The sequence below is a fragment of the Aythya fuligula genome, chromosome 2 (genome assembly GCF_009819795.1).
Source record: "Aythya fuligula isolate bAytFul2 chromosome 2, bAytFul2.pri, whole genome shotgun sequence".
Lineage (NCBI taxonomy): Eukaryota > Metazoa > Chordata > Aves > Anseriformes > Anatidae > Aythya > Aythya fuligula.
Window position 1 is genome coordinate 95,003,100 of NC_045560.1, and position 22,857 is coordinate 95,025,956.

A 22,857-nucleotide genomic window follows, 5' to 3' on the forward strand; every position below is an offset into this window, starting at 1 on the left:
GGAATGGATGAAACTGATAACCAAATTAAGGAAAAGAAGGGGGCAAAAAAAGAGAGAGAAGAAAAATGCCATATTAATTTCTAGGTCTTTCTGTGAACTTGCTGCAGAGGTTTGCCTTCTCTTTTTTTTACTAGGTAATGATCAAATACGCAAGAAGTCCCAAATCTCAAAGAGATGGTTTCCTTTAGTAGATAACTGTTGCTCTTCAGTTAACAGACTTAACTATACGAATTCAGAGGATTTCAGAATAATCTGTTTGTAGAAAAGGTAATGAATATAGTTAATCTGATTTCATTTTTCACTCAGATGCACAATACATTAGTACAGGCTGTTAGTGCATGCCTTGATTATATTCTTGATAAACCTGACAGCATTTTTACCTGAGGAACATACTTCAAAATTCATAGTGGATGTATGTTAGCATGTAGTAAAGTCTAATTCTTTAGAAACAAACAAACAAAAAACAACAACAACAAAACCATTCAGATCATCCATTTAATTTCTGAAATCTTTAGCTGAATATTCATGATTTATATTTTCTGATCTGGAATCGTAATGGTAACCTTTGTCAAAGATGCTTTCCATTTGCTCTCTTGTTTTTATCATAAAGCGTTTGTCCTGTCACGTTTGTCTTGTGTACAGACAGTAAAAACAGTAGATGCTCACACTTGGCAGGGATATGTCCAGCAGTAGCATTTGTAAAAAGTCTAAGAGAACTCAGCAGTAGCCAAAATAACAGAAGTCAAAGTCCATAAACTGTCAAGACCAAGTAGACAAAGCCACAATATATATAAGATAGTTAAAAAAAAAAAAAGCCTCAAGATAAAATGACAATTTAGTAAAAATGTATAAAAATTAAAAGCAATTTAGAAAAGTAGATCACAACAACAAAAAAAAGTTGAGAAGAGGCAAGTGACTTTGAAAATTACAACTTAATCACCACACATCAGAAGTGAATAATAAATAATGAATTACATGAGATTGAATTAGGAAAGATGATATGTAAACCAGCCTTCCAAAACTAATAAGCACTACCAAACTCTAATGCACATAGTGAGTTTTCATATGTGAGTGCCTTCTCTCAAATCAATATAACTCTTGAAATATTTAAAATTAAATGATATCCTTAAGCACTTTCCTGACTCTATGCCAAAGATCAAGCACAAAGATATTCGTCATGAGTGAAAAAAATTAAGGCTACACTGGGTTTAGTATTACATATGATTGTGGAGTGATCCAGTTCAGTTTTTGTCTAACACAGATGGATGGATGGATCGAAGTTATGGCAAATACCGTAAAAAGAGCAGATTGATAAGGGCTATTTTCAGGAGCAGATGGGTTTGTAATGACCAATTTTATGGAGTAAGTGGCAAAAGCAGGTAAAAAGGTCTAGAGAAAACATTCAGTTGTTGGTCAGCAGAAATGTGGATGATGGCAAGATCTAAGGAAAAATGGTTGAGAGATCTAATTGAAGTGTACATGATCTTAAATGGTGTAGATAATGTTAATGCTTTGTACCTAAAATGCATTCTAAGACCAGGGGCAAGTACTGTACTTAAAATCAAATGCAGACATAAAGAAACACTTATTAAATTAATAGTAACCAGTGAGGTGACCTGCAAGGCATAGGTATTGAGAGAAACACATTGAGGGTTATTCAGGCAACAATTAGCTGATGTCCTGGAGGCAGTGGTACAGGAAGGAAATGTATTTGCTTTGTTCCACTTTGCCAGTGACATTCAGAAGGGATTTTTGTTTTGTGACCATATTTAGACCAAGACAGTTTGCCAGTTTCCCCCACCTTTTTTTTTTTTTTTTAGAAATAGGATATAATGCCTCATAAAAATTTTTATAGCCATTCTTACTTCAAGATTAGAAACCACAGAATATAGCTTTGAGTTGACAAATAGTTTTGTTATTTAGATTGTCTGAAAAGATCTGCATGAACTTTTCCTTTCTGCATACGTTACTAGAAAGTGTTGTATGTGTAGTTTTCTGTCTAAAACATCTTGATAAAATCTCTATTCACTGCAAATAAAGAAAATTACCAAGTGTGTAATCTTAGTTATTACTTAGAATGGGATCAAATGTACATTTGACATTTTTATGCCAAATATAGTATAATCATAATTGTGATTGGCATTTCTGCTGAAGGCTTATAGTGACGATGTAAGCCAGGATGACCTTGCTTCTGGGCATGGAAGAAACGTTTTCCTTGGCAACAGTACTAATTTTTCTGGCAATGGTTGTTGGCAAATAAAGTTCCCTGATTTTTTACCAGTCTCTGTTTCAACACCTCCAGCAAACTCTTTGAGTTAACCCCTCTTCATCCATAATAAGAGAAGGTACAGTTCAAAGCAAACAATGTTGTTTTTTTCTCTGAGCATTTCTAGTGGATTGTGACTGCACCATGCAGTGCTGAGACATCAGAAAAGCTACAGACCTGAAACAAAAGGCAAATTAGTCCAAGCAGAGTGCAGAATTACTGTTATGGTATTGCTTCCAGGACCTGATAAGGTATCTCTGAGCTGTGCTGCTCCACACAGAGTAAACAGCATATTTTTCTCTACATTGTACAGTGAGGATGTTGCCTGTTTTGGCTTGAAAAATATGGGATATTTTGCTTAGATTTGAAGCAAGAGAATGAAGGAATAAACAAACTGCTAATTCATGACTTAGGGCTATGCAAAAAGGATATTTTTAGGGATTTCAGTAAATCATGAATTAATATTGTGGTCTTCAGATTCACATTTCTTCAGATTCTTCAGATTTCTTCAGATGCCGTATTTGCAGCAACAAAAGAAAAAAATAGAAAAAAAAAGCAGAACTGGGAGTGTGTTAAGGTGTCTGTCCCCCAGAAGAAATTAGGAGTTCTCATCTTAAATCTCACCAATGGTCCATCTACCTGATTCTAACAGAATGCAGTGTAGATTTGTTTACATGAAAAGACATCCAGACATCCCATACTACACAATTAAGATATCTTTGAACTGGGGAAACTTTTCCCTACTTTTCATCATTTAGAGGAGAAAAATTATAAAACAAATATCTTATTTGAAGTCCAAATGTAGACAGAACAGATGTAGTTTTAACATGTGTTAGCTGGATGAAGCCTGCCGAACAAACAATACTAATAGAATGATAATAGTTTTGGGCAGCCATCCAGGAACAAGCTGTTGTGAATAGGTCTGGATCTTTTTTTTTTTTTTTTTTTTTTCTTTTTTGTGCTTGCTTGTTCATTGTTTTATTTTTATTTTCAATATATTTTTGCAGCATAGCCTGTTTTGTCAAAGGTGACATATTTTACAAAGTTGTTGCTTTGCAGTGAATTTTGAGGATAACGTCTTGTAGTTAGGAGACAAGAAAGCTGGGTAGATAGAGTATGAGTGTAGGAGACTTTGCATGATTTGGGATAAATAACAATTCTGTGATTGAAGCAGAGCAGGGATTTGAAGCGGAATTCTGGTATAATCCAGGCCAGTAGCCAACTGCTAAGCAACTGAGTGTGACAGACAAAAATACAACCCCCTCTCACAATGTAGTTCCATTTATGAAAACGCTTAAAAGATTTTGTTTCTTATTCTGTTTGGAAATTAAACAGTTTTTGCAGCAATCTCTGTAGATCTGACATTTGATTTAAATGCTCTGATCAACCTCCAGCAGTATACAAAACACCTGTGTTAGTTGTAAATGATTTGTGTCTACTATAAATCTGAAAATATTCTCTAGAGAAAAAGCAATCCATAATTGCCAGATTTATTCCCTTTTCTGAGATATGCTTCAAACTGTGCTAGATTTTTTCAGGTGAACGGTCAGAAGAAATGTGCAATGAAAAATGTAAAAGTTGTTTATTTTCCATTAATAGTGAAAGAATCAAGTTAGACTAATGCTGAATGTGGTAATCTGTTTGAGATGATTATTCTGCTTCATGTTCAGCTAGCAACTGAAACAGTGTTTAAATGACAAAGTCACTTTCAACTTGACTGGTTGCACTGTTAGCCATTGAATTGAAGGATCCTCTCCATAACTCCATGAGGTACTTCCTTGGCATGTCTCAGAAGTAAGTGTCTCAGAAGTGAATTTATTAGGTTTATTAAGTAGCATTTATTGGAACTTAAAATGGATCCCATTACTTGGACTTGGATTTGATCTGTAACTTTATTCTTCTTTGAATAGCTCTACTATTTTCTGTTCATCTGAAATGTTGTTCAAGGAATTCCTTTAACTTAGTTCTTCTATGAAGTTCTTAAATGTAGGCAAATGCTGGTGTGAACAGTTGGGGGAAATTTTAATATTCCAATCTAAGAAGCAGGTGAAGTACTAATGTTAATGTCTAGACCATTTTTTTCCTTCTTTTCTGGGAGGGGAGGGGGCAGATCTGCTACAGTTTTCAGCTTTTGTTCAGTCTCTCCATTACCTGAAGACCACTAAAACATGAAAGCAAACAAACAAAACAAAAACAGAAAACCAAAAACTAACAAACAAAACACCTCACTTGAGGTTCAGTTGTATCGCTATACTTTAACATAATCTATAAACTTATGGGAGTAGCAAGTCTTTACACCAAAAGATAAAACTTCGTCTGGTCTGATTTTCTGCATTCAAACATTATCAGTTCCTACCATGTCATTCCGGGTGTATGTCAGGCTACACAAGCTGGAAGTAAACATGACTGAATGGTTCTTTCCCATAAACCTATAATGTATTTCAGTTGAACTACTAGTCATATGGATTTTATATATATATATATTTATATATATATATGCATATATATATATATATGTGAACCAGTTTCTATCCTCAAAAATATTGATTTGTTCAGTAGCCAGAATTGCTTCCTGAAATGTCTCCAGAGCAGCAAGCAGCTGAATGTCAATTTTACTGTGATTGGATTAGTTCACTGGAATGTCACCAGCATGCAGGCGGGTGTCTTCCAACCTTGAGACCAGCTGGAGGTTCTTTTTCTGGAAACTCCCAGGTGCCAGGAGGCAGTCAGTGGAAGCAATTTCAGCCACAGAATTAATGAAGGTAACAGCAGATGATACTGGGCAGGAGTGTTTGGCAAAACATCTGACTTTAAAAGGAACAGGAGTGCTAATCAGATGGGTAATATGTTTTAGATGATGAAAGGATGTTCATCCATAAGATCCATTCTTGTCCAGTGCGTTTAATACCACGTGTGCTTTTATGTTCCCATTTAGATGGGGCATCCTTCTCATTTACCAGCTAGGGATCCATCATAGAGGTTCCCTGAGGCTTCTAGTTTGCTTTTTCAAAGGTGATACTGAAAGCCTTTACAGAGTTAACAGAACATTTTTTTTATTGTTCATTAGTTGTATTCATTATAGCACTGAAGTTTGTCTCATGACAATCTCATAAAACCTTCTGGATATAAGTACAATGGAGACTCAAGAGCTTCATTCTGGTAAAAACTTAAGAGTACTTACAAATAAAATTGTAGGTGCTATAAGGCACCACTTCTTATTATATATATTTTTTATTTTCCTTTTTTCTTCTGTCTGCTTATGTTAGTGCATCACCTGTGCACTGATCAGGATTTCAGCATAGCTGGTAGGGAAGATTGCCACTCTGATTCTTAGGTTCAGTTACAATCCAGCTCCTTTACTCTCTGTCCATAGACACCCATCACCAGTGTCTGTGCAGGCAAATTGCCAAGAGAAATCATCATTGTTTCTTCATCTTTATTACTGTGTATTGCTTTCATCAGCTTTGAAGATTTGTGCAATGCCTCAGCCAATGAAGTCACTGTACTTAGCTTCTGTTGGAATATTCTCCAAATACATCTGTGACTTTGCAGTGTTATTTCTACATATCTTTCTTCCAAATCATTCATCAAAATTGATTAGCTGGTGCATTTTGTGCATTTTTTGCATGGTATCATGTAATTTTTAAGATTATCTTTTGATTATATATCTCTGGTTTCTTATTCCAAGTACTGTTGTTGTATTAAAACTTTATACATAACTTGACTAGTAATAAGATTGTTTGGTAGTAGTGAGACTGCACTTCTGAGCAAAGTGGCTTATATAGTAGGCTTAATGTTAATCTCTAAATACTAAATTAACTTTTAACCTAGATCTTTATGTTTTGTGTCTTTCAGTATTTATTGCAAAACATGACTAACTCATCAGTTACTGTTCAATAAAAATGCATTTTAATGGTTAGGCTTCAATCCATTCTCTGGTTCTGAATTAAGAGCATATTGTTTCATTCTTGATGTGACATCACTTAGTACTGTCTCAAGTGTTGCAGCAGGCAAATCTTTTAATTCTTCATTAACTTCCATTCAGGTCCTTCTAGCTCCTGGGACCATCAAGTCATCACATGCCCACACTCAAGTATTATTATTGCTGGCACTGGTTTGTCAAAGCTTTAGAGCTCCTGACAAGGCACACAGTGGAGTTGTATATGATGTCACAATTAGGCATTGCTGCAAATTATTGTCTTCCTAAGTTTTGACCACATTACTTTCTTATGACAAGATGCTGCATGTGCAAGTCTATACCATTGCATTAATATTTTCTGTGGAGCTTTCTAACATTCTGCCTTCTTTTTGGAAATAATTATTTGTGTTTTCCATGTTCACAGAGAATACTGCTTCTTAACTAAGCAAATATGACATGCAATCTTTAGTTATGATGATAATAAATGCTATCACTGACCAATTGAATCAACAGTACTTATCCTGTTTGGCAATGTTGATTTATCAGCATAATACAGGCAGTATCTGCCACTTAAGTGTTTATATATGTATGTGCATATATAAAACTCTCCATCAAGACTTGTTTTTCAGCAACAGGGGCAAATTTAAATTTCTAGGGATCATTAATAAAACACTTACATAAACCACAGTGCAGAATCCTAGCAAAATTAAGCTAATCTCTCTGGTGTTCAATAACCCAATTTTCTAAATGCAAGTATGAATCAGTTGTTTTAGCAGACGATGTTTTATTAAAGGGAGATTGCCCTGTTACCTAGGGCATTTTTTTTTCTAGTATACAGTACTGCATGCATTCAATGTGTAGTTATGTTTCAGATGTTTCAGAGCCTTCTTTGGAGAGGCAAGTGGTCAGAGTGACACCTTGTTCTGAGCTTGGGATTGTCAAAACCAGACTTTCTGGCAACCCTCGCCAGAAGGCAGGGGTCGCCCTCGAGCTGCTGGGGAATTTGTGATGGGAGGTGCTGCTGTTCAGCCACTCTGCTCTGCTGGCCCCTCTTTGCTTTAAGAGAGTGAAGTTTTGTGTTCTGCCTTTATGTACAAACAACAACTTTGCTAAGGGTTTTTGCTATTGATTTCCTTTAGGTAATACAGCCCTTGTAAATAAATGTGTCACTTAACGGATCTTTTGCAGACCCTTGGTTAGGGTGACTGCTTACCCTAAAAGTGCAGAGCATGGGCTAGTTTTGCACTCTTATTTTTCCCAGACATCTATACACTAGTACAGTCACAAATTTTTAGCATAAATTCTTCCCTGAGATTGTAAAACAGCCAAACATCAGAAAATAGCTTCCCTTATCTGGCATCTTCCTTTCCTTCTAGAATTCTTGGGACTGCAGGGTTGCTTCAGTCTTCCAGTTTCCAATGTCCAGACTTCTATAAATAATACATACGCTCTGTATATAGTGTTGTTTTCTTTTCTAATTTTGTTTCAGCTCTTTAATATCCCTTCTGTCTTACATAACTCCTGGTATTTCCCATTGACTTCATTAGTGTTGCATCCCATTTTCTTAAATGAATGCTAGAGCTTATCCTCTTAACATTCCTGCTTTTGTATTGACTTTCCTTAAGGGAATGCATTCTTCCCCAAAAAAAGGAACATGCTTGCTTTAACTTGATAGTGCTTTAGATTGATGTTCTTGACTTAATCCATCATGCTTCATTTCAGACTGATAAAGGGTTACAAAGCTAGCTTGTGCTCCTCTAGTGCAGAATTGTTCCTTTCTACACTTAGTTTTAACTTTTTTTCTCCCTGTCTCACTGTATCTACTGTTGGCCAAAACTCTTCCACAAAACTGTATGGATTTTCAAATAAAATGTTTCTTGTTCCAGAAAGTACCATCTTTCTGGAGAAAATTTATTTTACCAAAACATATGCCTGACCCCAGCACCTTCTTAATAAAATACTTGATATAATTTTCAGTTTTTCAGCAAAGTACCCCAGATCAAATTCTTTAACCTAGCCATCTGTCGTATTAGGCTGAAGCTTCTCTCATTTGGTACCACATTGTATCCTCTCCTATTGTCACATTATCAAATCCTACTTTCACCTGCAGCAAGAAGCCAAAGAAATTCCCTTGAATTCTGTGGAATAATTATATTAATTATATATATGTGTGTGTGTGTTTGTTTGTTTTGTTTTGTTTTGTTTTTCTGTGAAAGCAGAGTTTGTCTCATGGGGTTTTCAATTTTGGGTTATTTCCAATATTAATTATTTATTTATTTATCATATAAGAAAAATCCTACATTTTGTGGCCTCAAAACTCATTAGTATAAGATGCTCACACAGTGCTAACGGGTGCTTTCTGCATTACCTTTAATGTTTTGTTCGTTTTCTATTTCACACTGATTCCTGAACTCTTTTGCTTTGAACTCATTCCAGAACTGTTATTCACTGCTTCCTTTCTATTAACGGAGTGAGATAAAGCTATTAGCCTGTCTTTCTGCTCTGTTTCTCCACTGTTAGTAATGAAGCACAACTGCTCTTGGGCAGCTGTGTTTTTTTTTTTCAAACAGAAGAATCTGCATTGCCTCAGATCTGAGTGTAGGCAACTGTAATATGACAGGATCAATAAATCAAAAAGTTGCAATTACAGCAGTATCATTAAATCACACTAAGTAAACCTGATTTTCAGGTATTCAGAGACCTGAAAATTGGATTTAAAGGAATTTGGTGAAAGTTTTGGCACTGACTTCAGCGAGATTGAGACTTCATCTGAAATACTGGTTTGCAGTCTCCCCATACGTACCTCTCTAGTTAGCTGGTCTTTTGCTCCCCTGTCTTCTGTATGGTACATTACAGGGAGAATACCACAGAAAGCAAAGCATTGTATTAGTACATCAACTTCAGATGACAGACTTGAAAGTCATTTTATGCTGGTTCCTTTCATACTTATTCCCAACAAGAATGATTTCTAGGGTATTAACAGTACAACTCATTTAAAAGAGTCAGAAATAGTGCATTGCAGCTGTTAATAAAGTCTTTCATTTGAGAATTTACGTAGACTAAAATGTGATATTAAGGCAGCAAAACTTTTACTAAATTATGTTTGTGGGTTTTTTTGTTTGTTTGTTTTGTTTTGTTTTTATGAAGAAATAAGCATTTATTTTTCAATATCTTGGTCTATTTGCTTCTCAGTTTGAACTATAGTTAATATCCTTAGTTGAATGGTAAATGTTATCATCTCTTCCATTTAAAAGTTTTAAACTGTTTCGTCTCTGAAATCTCACACTGACTCATAGGGTATATGCTTCCTTTCATTTCAAGTTCTCAAGCAGTTGCTTGCAAAATTGTTTCAAACTGTAAGCAGATTTTGTAAAGAAAGGTTTCCCAGGGATGACCTGAAAAGTAGCTTCAGTTTTTCTAATAATATTCAAACTGATATATATTAAGTACTTACATTATAGTTTTTTTTCTATATATCTACATATGCACCTCTTTGCATATTCACATACACTCATTTTTGATGTATCACCTGGTATATATAGTGTGTCTTGCATTTGAAATTTGAAAAAAAAAAAAAAGTTTTTTTCAGCCTTTCACCCCTTCTTGAAGTTTCCCTTTTGGACAACATCTTATATAAAACAATCCCCTGTGAAATTGTACATCATACACCCCACAGATATTTATTGCTGAGTTATAATCCTGCATGTAAGTTTTTTGATTCCCACTTTTCTTCTATGTAGAGGAGCAGCTACGTGACATCTGTAACAATTTTTTTTTGTGTACTCTGAAAATACAGGAATGTAAAAAATAGTACCTTTGTGATTTGCAAAAAGTTATATGAGCAGTAGGATTGCTATTTACCCAGACTTTTGGGTAAATAACTAAAGGTTATAAAAAGAAATTCCAGTAACAGAAAACAGAATTAGATTTGTATGGCTTTCTGTCCTGTAGAATGAAGAAGTAAAGAAACTGAAAAGGTTGCCTTTCAATAGGTTCAATTTTTAATTGCTCATGAATAAACAAATTTTGCCCTAAAATACGGAGGATTTATGTTCAGTAAACAAGGCCTGTGCCATCACAATGCTTATGGGTGGACTGTGTTTTGGTCTTACTTGTGTTATATCACACAGATTTAATTTTTGTCAGTGTTTCTATATAAATACACTATTATCACATGCTTTTCCAGTAAGTCTGTTTTGTATCAATTTATTTATTAACATGAGCTTTTCATTACAACTTTGTAAAACATATAGTGATTTTGTTTCTTCTTTTTCCTTCTTTGTCCTTTTCAATGCAGACCATTAAGTTCTGGAGACTGCTGGGTTAAGTTCATTGCATGTTCCCAAACTCTCAGAGGGATGATTTTGTGAGAAGTTAAATATTTTCACTGACTGACTTTCTGTGAGAAAGGGAAAAAAATATGGACTGACATAACTGTTTCAGGTTATTTGTCCATCTCTAATAGATGTCTTATTAAAATGGCAAAGCGATGCAGAATGTGACCAACCATGGCATATGGGATGCGTGAAAGAAAGGCTTCTGAACGTATCCAATGTTCCAAGACTTATTTAAGCATGAAATTTTCCCATTTTAGATTTTAATAAAACCTGTCATGAAAAAGAAAATGAAAAGGTGAATTTCTTGTAATTTAAATGTCAGTAGTATTACACATAAACCTGGATTCACCTCACATAGTTTTACAAAGCTGAGAAATCTAAGTTTTGAATCTTCATCTTTCTTTAGTCAATGACAAGAGGTAATGTTTCACTTAATTGTTTCCTAAGGTAATTTGGACAATTAGGATCATAATTTAGGCATTTTATTTGAGTCACTAGAATGTCAAAGGATGGTTCTGATTTTGCTTGCCTGTTTCACAGATCTTTCCCCTAAAGCCAGCTCACAGCTATAAAGATACTCCCCATTACTAAGGCTTTCTGTACTTTTGATCAGAAAATTTACTGTTCCATCTGTGAACCTTGCCTATGTTGCTTGTCACTACTGTGATTTCAGCCTTGTTTTTTACTTCTTTTCCTTAAAGATCAATCAAATTACATTCAATCCAAAACCACAATAATTTGAAAAGCAAGTCCTTTGCAGTAACCGGCTGAAACAGACAGGCTGCTGAGAAGCATTCCTCTTCATGCTGGATTTCTAGTCAAAGTTTCAAAGTCAAATTTTCTCTTTTATTTATCTTTTTTTTTTTCTTTTTTAGTCACAGTTTTCTTTTTTTTCCACTTTCATTATGCAGTGTCTACTTGATGTTCAGCACTACAAGGCTAGACACAAAAGCTGGATGGTTCCACCTAGCAGACCTTCATTCTTTCTCACTTGAAATTAGCTCTTTGCAAACTCGTTGCTGATTACTAGATGTTATGAAGTGCTAAGTGAGCCAACCAGTACAGGTTTGAAAAATTGTACTGGGTCTGGCTGGAACGTTAACTTTCCCAGCAGCAGCCCATACAGTGCCGTACTCTGTACTTGTAGCTGGAACAGCAGTGTTATCACACCAGTGTTGTGTCTACTGCTGAGCAGCAGTGGCACAGCATTGGGCCTTTCTCTAACCCTCCTAGGGGGTGGGCAAAAAGTGAGGAGAGAAACATCACTAGGGCAGCTGACCTAAACCAATCAAAGGGATATTCCATACCATGTGGTGTCACACTCAGCAATAAAAGGTGGAAACAGGAAGAAGATGGGAGGGGTGGGCTCTTGTTGGGAAACGTTGGTCTTCCTCTCGAACACCGGCTGTGTGCGTTGAGGCCTTGCTTCAAGGACGTGGTCAGTCATCGCTCATTTGTGGGAAGTAGAGAGTAATTTCTTTCCTCTGCACTTCCATATAGCCTTCATTCATTTTGTTTGTTTGTTTTCCTCCCTTCTTTTTATTTTTCCTTTTCCCCTCCCTTTTCCCCTTTCCCTTTTTATTTCCCCTTAGTTAAATTGTTTAGTTCATGGTAGTCTTTATTTAATTATTATAATTATTTCCCTTTAATTAAATTATCCTTATCTCAACCCGTGAGTTGTTCTTTGCTTTACTTCTCCCCCTCCTCATCTAAAGGAGGGGGAGTGAGAGAGCGGTTGTGGGGTTTAGCTGCCCAGCACGGTAAAACCACCACAAAAATCAAGATCACAATATGACAGTACCTCATAGTGTACTTTCTTCATGAAATCTAACAACAGAGCAATTGCTACATTAAATATATTTTACATTAGACTTGCATGGCAGTCTTAAAAGTCTCCTCTAGCTGCTAACCGTTGAAGAGAAAGCATCTCCTCTTTGTGAGTAGAGTGTGAACTTTAAAATTATGCACACTTTAACTTGTTTGGATTTCAGGGTTTGTAATTAGGAAAATAAATTTTATTCAGGCTTAAGAGCTTTTAGCAATGCAATAAGCTCTTTGTCAGTGTAAAATCAGAGAATAGACTCCTCCCCTTCCAGCCAAAATGCAGATTTTACAAACACGAAGAAACAGCTCTGTTATTTCAAAGCAAATCTGCCTATTCTGAATTTCAAATGAAGGTTTCTAGCACAAATATACAAAAATCTTGACTGAAGAAAGTATAAGCTTAATACTGTGGTTGGATGTACTTACATAGGCTTGAATTCACCTTCACTTTTTGACTCTTTATTGAGTTTGAAAGATTTAATATAACTGTATTAGGGATCATATTTTTCTGCAGTCAAACCAATTTGCATTAAATTGGTACTTTAAAAAACCCTCAATTGTTATGCATGACTGAAAAAAAAGCTTGAGAAACACAATTCTAGTAGCTTTAAAAATATTGGAGGAAATAACCATACGTATCTTTGGAATTAGAGCATTTTAAGAAAATGAATATTCAAGTATTCCATACACTGCCTGAAAATTATTCACATACACACACACACACACCAAAAAAAAAACAAAAAAAAAAAACTACCTTTAACTTGGACATTCAGTGCCCAAAATAATTGGGAATTCAGTGAAGTGATGGTTTTGTTTGTTTGTTTGTTCTTGTTTTTGTGTGTGTGTGTTGACAGGTTTCCTCTTTTCTTTCAGTATGAACATTCTCCAACTACATTCCAATCCTGGTGTTTTCAGATACGTAGAATTAGCCACTGGGCCCCTTTTGATTACTCAGGTCACAGGGGGCTTCTTCACTGAAGGAAAATGGGAGCCAGGCAAACTTCTGTGCTGCAGTCTTGGCTGTCATAATTATTCCCTTTCTTTCTGGTACCTGGGGCTGTTTTATTACCTGATGATAGAAAGAGGTGCTACTAGAGGATTGTGTCTTATTGCACTGAGTAGAGCAAAATTTTTCTTCTGGCTGCTAGATGACTCATGGTGACTTTCATTTCTTTGTTGTCATTTCTGTTTTGTTTTGTTCTGTTTTTCAGCTTTCATTTGCAGCAACAACCCCAGAGTTGGCTGATAAGAAAAAATATCCTTATTTCTTCCGGACAGTGCCATCTGATAATGCAGTAAATCCAGCAATTTTGAAGTTACTCAAGTATTATCAGTGGAAGAGAGTAGGAACTTTGACCCAGGATGTACAAAGATTCTCTGAGGTAAGATTTGCATAATTTCCAGTGCACAAAGAGAGCTACTAATATCAGACTTCCAAGGAGCTGGTTCCTCCATTAATAGCAATTAAATAAAAAGAAACAGATGAACTGCTTCAGTCTTGTTTGGTTTTGTCTTACTAGGCTGTATTTGCTGTACCAAATACACTTATTTCCCTTCTGGGGCTTATTTGACTAGCTATGGTTATAAACTATTCATCCTTTCCCTTGACTTTTTTTTATACCAAGATCATTACACCCAAATGCAAAAAATAATATTTGTTTTGTAGTAAAGGATTCTGTATATGCTTTGACTTGCCTAAGTGTGTGATTTTGAAGGAGGTTTCTAACTTGACATTGGTTGAGTTAAAAGAGAGACTAAATCTAATTTCATCTTGTTTTTCCTCTCACGCTCTGATTTATTGGAAGTGTCAGTCTGAAATACTGAGGGACAAAATCTGCTAAATGTATGGTTGAAGGAGTTGTAAGAGCTTACTGTGACGGAAATGACCGCAACCCCCAGAACTGTTAAGATCAAGTATTATGCACTCTCCAAATCCTCTGAGTTTCACCCTGAGCAACATTTTGCTCATAGAAATTGAAAGGAAGTATGGGACAATTGCCTTAAGCATGGCATTAACAACAGAACGGTTAAAAGAAAACATCCTATAAGTAATTCATTAGAGCAAGACCAGGGAACGAGTTGGCCAATTAACTGACAGGCAAAACTAATAGATGGATGCCAGTTTCATGGTTGTTTTTGTCTTCCTTATCATTCATTAAAAAAGGCTGGCTGTGATCTGAAGACTAATATAATTAAAACCAGTGAAGAGGGGTAAGAACAGGTTAGCGTCTGCTTGGATGAGTCAGATATTTTCAAATTCTCTGTCACAAATGGAGTACTTAATAAATCTTAGAGATCTTTGAGAATTCAAAGATGACAAGTAAGAGTATTGCAGGGGGAGGGAGAGATCAGTGTGCCTGTCGTTCCAAAAAGCACACAAAGACCCAGGGAATTATAGAATTATAGACCACTCAGCCTAAAATAAATTCCTGGAAAGATACTTGAACAGATTATCTGTTTAGAATTACCCAGAAGAGAAAAAAAAAAAAAGTGCCAAACAATGGCCAAAGTGGATTTGTCTAGAATAAATCATGTAAAGCAAACTAATTTCCTTCTATGACAAGATAACAGGACTCAAGAAGATGGAGTAAATTATAAATGTGACGTTATATGGCTTATAAAAACATTAAAGCTATTCCTAAAGAAAACTAGGGAAACTTGATCCTGAGGAAGATACTGTAAGAGCAAGCAGTCTCTGACAAATATTCTTGCCACCACAAGGTTAATTGACATCAGATCAGTTGACTGTTTTTAAAATGAATGCTGAAGAAAAGTTGTCAAAGAGTATGTATGCTTTATCCTTCACTGGCTTGGAATTATGATTTCAAAGAGTAGTTATCAGTGGCTCACTGTCAAAAAAGAAGGATGGGATTCTGTCAAGTGGTTTGCTAGATAGATAAAATGTTTATTAAATATGCACTTGATACCTACTTGGGAAGATCTCCAAACGCTTTTGCAGGGGGACAGGATTAGGTTTCAGAGTAATCTTAACAAGTAGAGAAAGGTTTAAAATAAATATTATGTAAGTGAAAAAGTACAAAATACTGGACTAGACTAATAAACTATTTTAATGAAGAATGGCTATCTAGACAGCAGATCTCCAGAGAAAGATAGGGGAAGCACTACAAGAATTACCAACTGAGTAAAAGTCAAGAGTAAAAAGTAAACTGTAAAAAGTAGAGAAGTAGCAAAGAGCTTCCATTTCAACAATCCCAATGTAATGCATTATTGAGATTTAAGACACATAGAGTAAGCTTCAACACTACTTAGTGCTAATTAGATGGAAGTTAGAACATCAGGTCTGATATCATCTTCAAAGGGAAACAGATCAGAGAGGTCTCTTTAAAAAAGTTAAGAAATCTAGAAACCTGTGTTCCAAGAAAGATTAAAAGTGGAAAACAGTGAAATAGAGTGGATAGGTTGTTGAACCTCCATTGTAGAGGGTTTGTTAAGATACGACTAGACAAACACAACATGGGTATTCCAGGTCTTCCGTTGGGATACAAGAATGGACTTCATGTCTGTCCTCATCACTTAAGAAATGTTAAAACTGCTGCTTTCTAGGGTTTGGTAGAATGTTAACTTGAGTTCAAGGTCTTTCCATTCCTCTAGAAAAGTGACACCCTTCTGTGTCCGACTGCAAACTCAATTTAGTGTCATTCATTAAAGTGTTCAGGTAATGAAAGATCCAGTTAACTTCCTTCAATTCAAGTGACTTCATAGACCATATTGAGTCCTGAGTCTCCTGAAATAATTAGGGCTGCATCCTTTCTTTTTCAGCTCCATGCAGTTTCTCCATTCCCTCTGTATTCTTCTGTAGATAGTGAAAGCACAGGAAAAAAATGCAGGAAATAACTGACCAGGAGAAGTGAGGGATAGGACCCATGAGCAGCAGAGGGGGACAGCACCTGGTGGCATGGCAGAGCCCAGCTCCACTACAATGGAACCGAGGAGGCCCAGAGGATGGGACCAGGTTCAGCCAAGGATGGGGCCAGGTTCAATCAAGTCCATGGCAATGAGTCAGGTCTGAGGAACAGCTGGGAAACCTATTTGTAGGTCAGGGTCAGGTCTAGTGATTGCTGAGCAGATCTATGGCAGGGGTTGAAGGCATAGGACTAAGCCTAAGTGGGACCTCTGGGGTCGATGCGAGTGGAGACCGCTGGTGAAAGACCTTTAAGGGTGACTTCTGGGTGCTGATACAAGTCTATACATCCACTCTAGAACCACAGTCTTTCCTCTAAAGGAACATCAGCCAAAACTATCATTCTAAGTAATGCTTAAATTATTAATTTTCCTAATGTTTTATTGAAAATGAAAAAAATATTAAGTAGTATCTTAAACATATCTTTGTTGTAAAATCCCAGTAACTTTGGGATGTGGTTCTTCTTTCTATGCTAAAAAGATATTGTATGCCGCTAGGCAGAAAGTAACTGAATGTTATTTATGTTTACTCTCATATAAAATAAAATAAGCAAAAATTAATGTGGTCCTTGAGGGAGCCTGTGTAGTAACTCAGGTGGCTTTACTGTTAACAGCAATTTGTTCTGCATGTAATCTCCTGCTCTCTCCCATTTTTTCCATCTCCCAGAAAGTATGTATCTGTTTGAAAATTTGCATTTTCTAGAATAATTTATATAGAATAATCAGCATATGTCTGAATTTCCTCCAGTTGTTCCTCCAACCCCTATATGGGGATACAAATTGCTTTCTTGTTCATGTTACATGGGAAAGACTTTGTATCCTTTTAGTTTAGACAACACGAAATCTAACTGCCTCTCATTCACAGCCATCTAATTTAATTTTTTTTGTAGTTAATGACTCTTTTTTAGCTGGATCACTGTCTCCTGTCTTTGCAATTTGTACTGCAATCTTATATCCTGATGAAAAAAAAGTTTACTTAACTTGTCCACATTGTTAGCTGCCCTGAAAGTCATAAAACTGTTTGCTGGTTTACCTTGTCTTGTAATAAGGCAGTTGTCTAAATTGCTTAGAGTATCAATCTTACTCTAATTTATTTCTGGAAGCCAAAATTACAGAGGACTGTAATTTTCACCTGTTTCCCGTGGAACACTTCCTGCAGACGTTATCACCCATTTCCTCTTGGTAGAAAAACTCCTCTTTCTTGTAAACAAATATTACATCTTCCTTTATCTCTAGGTATCATAGATCAATCAGAAGTAGGTAGAACAGAGAATTCTTGAAGCGTATACATAGGCAATATCTGTGTATCTGACACTGGTAGTGTGACTTGAGGATCCTTTTCTTGACATTGCTCAGAACCTAAGGATCATGATTTTTAATGTGACCTGAATTCTGTCATTCCCAGCTCACTAGTAGCAACATCTGTAAGTTCTTTACATCTATTTGTACAACCAGAAAGGTCTCTTCCATTGGATTAATGTTTCAGCTGTGTAAGTCTTCATGGTATAGGGGTGTTTTTTAACTAGGGCAAGTTCATACCCATTGTGCTTCTATGTCCTAGATTTTTTGGATTGCAGCCCTGTTCCCATCCTCTGGGAGAAGATTCTGTTTCAAAAGTTAATAATTCTATGGCAAAGGTTTATAAATGAGGTTATAAAATATTTTTTCAGGGTTTTCAGTTCTAAATGTTTGCTATGGCACAATATCATAGGATAATTCAGGTTCAACGAGACCTCAGGAGGTTGCCTGGTCCAAGCTTTTGCTCAAAGCAAAGCTAGCTTTAATGTTTATCACCCCTGAAGAACTATGGTTGTTGCAAACACAGTTCTCAGGAAAGTCGTGACTATGTCCAGTTTCCAGTTCTGAGGTGAGCTTTCAGCTGACTGGAGATTCTGCAGGAAGTGGTGCCTCTAATTCTGCTGCTATCTGGAACTACCTGTTTGGGATTGTATTTTGAATTAGACAAACCAAGCGATATTCCTGTGGTTTGTGTTTGCTCTGTTTCGTGGTTTGGTGTGAAGAGTCATGAGAATGAAGTCATATTTAGCTATCAAAAAGTCACAACTGTTGGGAGAGTATTGTAGTATTGTTATACCAGTATTGTAGAAAATATAAAGGCTTCAGAATACGACTGTGAAACAGAAAAGTGTGTAATGATGTATTGATTTTCAGGTAATTCTGTATTTGCTAATAAGTAATTCTAGTGTGCTTTACTGTTCCTACACATTGACCATTTTGTTTATTCATGTTTAGGTTCATAGGATGTTTCAAACTGAAAGTTGTCACTTAATTGCACTGATACGCTTAAAGGGACTCTGGCACAGAGAAGGACGCTTATTCTAAGCTGTCTTTATTACTTTTTGCTCCTCTGTCATGTTAAAATTAAGTGAAATTGCATTTTAGCTTTTCTTTTGGTAGCATGTTCTTGATATTTCTAGATTCTTTTAAATATATATTTTCCTCCCACTGAGTATCATGTCTGGGATTGTTTTTAAAACAAGTTAAATTCTGATCATCTCAAGTGACTCTGTTTTTCTGTACTTCTTAATAGTCATCTCTTTGTGTGATTTCTCTGCTTCTTCCTGGAAATATTTAGAACTCCTAATGTAATTTTATCAGTGTAGGTGGCATTTCAAAAAGACAGAAGAAATGAGAAGTGTACTGTAAGCTAATGAAATAGATTAACAATATGAAAAATAAAAGATTGCTTCATGATTCTATCACCACCTTCATTTAGTTTAACGACCTAAAAATACTAAAACCAAACTTCCCTTGTCAGTGGACAATGCTACTTTCTTTGGCTGACATGATTAACATTCTTAGGATTTCCTGTTGTTCTGCATTTCATACAGTGACATCTACTTCAAAAATTAGCGGTTTATCAGAGTCCATTTTACCTAAATTGAAATCATTTAGCATCTATAAATACAAATTTCTCATCCCAGAATATGTAATACTGTGGGAAAGAAAACTGTCTAAAAGAAAACCTGCTAGTAAACAAGCTTTCTCAAAGTAGTATATGTCTATTCCTGTAGAGAAAACAGGACAGAGGTCTTGTTAATCTAGAAGTATATTTACTGCAGTAGTGCTCTCTCACAATGGAGTCTGCAAACTAAGATCTGAATTAGTAGTCAGCTCTGATAAAAATTGATTGGAGAAGTAGATACAAGGAATTACATACAATGACAGTTACTGAGGGGCTGAGATGGATTAGGCAGGGAAAAGAAATGAGATATCCAGGTACCTTTAAACTTGAGCCAGAAAAGAAACCTGAATACTAGTTTCTGGCATCTGTAGTTAAAAACTGTGCAGAGTTCAAGGTTTGATTGCATTGTCTGACTTCTTAGATTTGGCTTCTTTGGAAAGACAGAAGAGCAGAGACATTCATCCAGTCTGTATCTCAGATACCAAGAGGTGTTAGGATAGCAAGGAAAATATTACTTTTTCTACAAGAATAAGCTTGGAAGCATTAAATTTACCAGATACCAGTGATGTTGAATCTGGAGTCTCCAAACAGTACCCATTGATTTAATTCTTGGAGGAGCCCTATACTTTCACCTTTGAGGGTAGAAAAGTAGAAAAGTAGGAAAGACAGACAGAATTCAAGAGATGTGAGACAGAAGGCAGTCAAATCAAAATATTGGAAATGGAATGGAGAGAAGAGAGTGAGAGCAGGCCAACTGAGACATTACAAACATTATTGTTTAACTGTAGAACTTCTTCAAACTATCTCTTCCTAATATATAATTTATTTTTTTTTCCAACCTGCCATGTCTTCCTTATATATTCTACCCATCTCTTAGTTTTCTGCTTCATTTCATTCTTTCCACAAAGTCTTGCAGATTTCTTTTACTGGTTCATATTTTCACTCCTAAGGAAAACTAAAAGATCTCAACCTGCTGTGTGTTTCCTTTCCTGGTTCCATCCAGGAATTTCTCCCATCTCCATGTGCTCAGCTGTCTTCAGGGAAGGATTAATATTCTCAATGCAGATTGCTACAGTTGGGACAAAAGAAACAAATAACTTCTGCCCAGTATTCAGTACTATTTATAAAGCCAACTGGAAATAAGATAAGTATTGACCTTTAGAATACTATTATAAAGATTTTTAGGGAAAAGTTGTTATTTTCCTCATTGTTATTGGACAGTTATTGACATAGTCTATTCTTCCTGTGTTTGAAGGGTGCTTGACATACTTTAAGTATTCTTCAAATATTTGTTGAAATATATATATTGTATCTAAGAGGGTTTTTTTGTTTGTTTTGTTTTGTTTTGTTTTGACTTTTCTATCACTGGTTTAAAAGGAAAACAAAAGCAATTTTTCACCAAACTGGGATGTATACCTTGAAAACTGTGAACTATTGCTGTAAAAATGCTAGTGAAACAAGGTCTGTATTTAATCTGCCTTTATTCACTTTATTTGTTGGCTTTTTTTTTTTTTTTTTTTTTTTTTGGTTGGTTGGTTTTGTTTTTCCTTTGCAAAATACTTCAGGTTCCTGATCCCAGAAGCCAAAATCTTTCCCCCAGATAGTGCCAGTATGATAAGTAGAAATATGGAGATTCTGTCCTCTGTGGTTTCTAAATTGTTCCGTTAGGCAGAGGTACAGGCACAAATGTTCCTGAGATATTCTTTTTTATCATTCTGTTCCAGATTCTTGCCTGATTGCTAGGGCAAAATCTCAGGAACAACTTATTTCAAGTTCTCTTGAGCTTGTAAAGAAGAATGAGTTTCTCTGTTCTGTCTTGTAATTAAGCTTTTCTATAATTCAATCTGATACATTAAGATCTTCACAGGCAGCCTATAAAACTGGCTTCTAATATCATATAAATGATATATATAAATCATCCATATAAATGAGAAAGTGCATCTTTGCTTATTTGTTTCTAATTGGTAGGAGTTGTTGCAGGAATTTAAAATGATGAAAAAGTATAGAGAGACCAAGACATTCATTTCAGTAAGAAAGTTTGAAATGTGAAAGGAAGACATTTAGTAAAATACAAGTTGTCACTTGCTAGAATTTTCTGAACAGCATGCATATTTTTGGCCTTTTGTGCAAATGTCATCCATGCTAAGAAACTTCTTTCTTTTTTCATGGCACTAGCATTTTATCCAATGATTTTCACCTTTTCTTCTGTTTGCCATTACTTATTTTTGTTAACTTCCAAAAACCAGCAAAAAAAAACAAAAAAAACACGAGGTTAGAACATCACCTGACAAAGAATTGCGTCTATGCAATGATAAAAGAAGAAAAAATCATCAAAGAAATGGTAAAGGAAAAAATCATTATAGTTGTGTTATATCTTGCATTGAAGATTCACAGTCAACTGTCAGCATAAGAGGCCACAGGATTCCCATGAACTGAACATGTCCTTATCAAACTTTGAGTGTCTTGAATAAAAACAAATCAAACTTAAGATTTTTTTTTTTTTTTTAGAGAACTGCTCGCCACTCCTTCACATTTAAACTTTATCTTGTGCATATGTGACAGGCTGGTATTTGCAATATCACATGAAGCAACAGAATGATCAGTACCTTCACCTAAACTTTAACACCTCTAATAGCTCATGGCTGAGAAATTCCATATACTTGTTTCCCAATGCATATGATATAAAAATCATCGCTCTATCTGAAACCAAGACTAATCTAGACTTAAACAAAATAAATCCATTTAGATTGGATTGAAAACATGTTCCAAGACAATGCTTGTTATGACATATTGAAATTGAATATTGCTTATACTGCTGAATTGTCCTAGTTCTTTTTTAGGTTTTGCTGTGCTTTGGTGTTTTCACTGGTGGTGATGGTGGTGGTTTTTGTTTGTTTGTTTGCTTTACATTTTGTTTACATTCCTTAAGTCAAAGTTACATTGTGACTTTAGAAATTTTGAACACTACTGAAGTGCTAGATTTGTTGTAGTTTTTCAGGGTTCTGGTAAACATTCAAAAACCATGAGATTATGGGAAAGTTACATAATTATGACATAGCAGTGAGAAATCTGAGACAGGACCTTATCCTAGGTTTGTCCCCATTTATAGAAAACAGTCTGTGCATGCTCAACAAAAAAGTACGGGCATTTGTAGGTGAGAAGTATCCTGCATTGTTAAATTGAATATCTTATCTCAATGAGAACATGTCTTTGAGAAACGTGACTTAGTAAATTTAATGGCATTCTTCATTCCCACTTTTTTTCTTAAGGATTTTTATTTGACACAGTCATATTCTGAGCTATTTTGTTCCCAGTGACTTGCACTAAGCATGGCTTGCATGAAAATTAATTTTTAATCTCTTTCATAGCTTGGAAAAGGGTACCAAATTGTGGTTGATAAAATCAACCTGTATGTAGCAGGCCTCATACACTTGTTCCTCCTGGTCAGGTGGGCTATAGCAGACACCTACTAAATATCACCCATATTGGTCTGCTCTTCAATCCTCACCCCTAAGCTCTTAGCTGGCTCACCATCCATTGCTAAGCAGAGCTCCATGTGCTCCAGCTGTTTTCACATAAAGGAGAACTCCACCTCCTCATCTTCCTGGTGCACCCTTCCTAAAAATCCTGTATCCCGCCATTAGAGCACTGCAGTCAGATGAGC

The 22,857-nt window shown here is 35.7% G+C and overlaps 1 protein-coding gene across 2 annotated transcripts in view; it reads left to right on the forward strand.

The window, feature by feature from the left end:
- The window catches only part of GABBR2 (gamma-aminobutyric acid type B receptor subunit 2), a 479,128-nt gene that overhangs the window by 186,380 nt on the left and 269,891 nt on the right, over positions 1-22,857 (forward strand). For both annotated transcript variants that reach the window (XM_032180769.1, XM_032180770.1), the window contains exon 3: positions 13,558-13,728. In XM_032180769.1, coding sequence (XP_032036660.1) covers positions 13,558-13,728 — 171 coding nt within the window. The remainder of the gene's footprint in view (positions 1-13,557; positions 13,729-22,857) is intronic.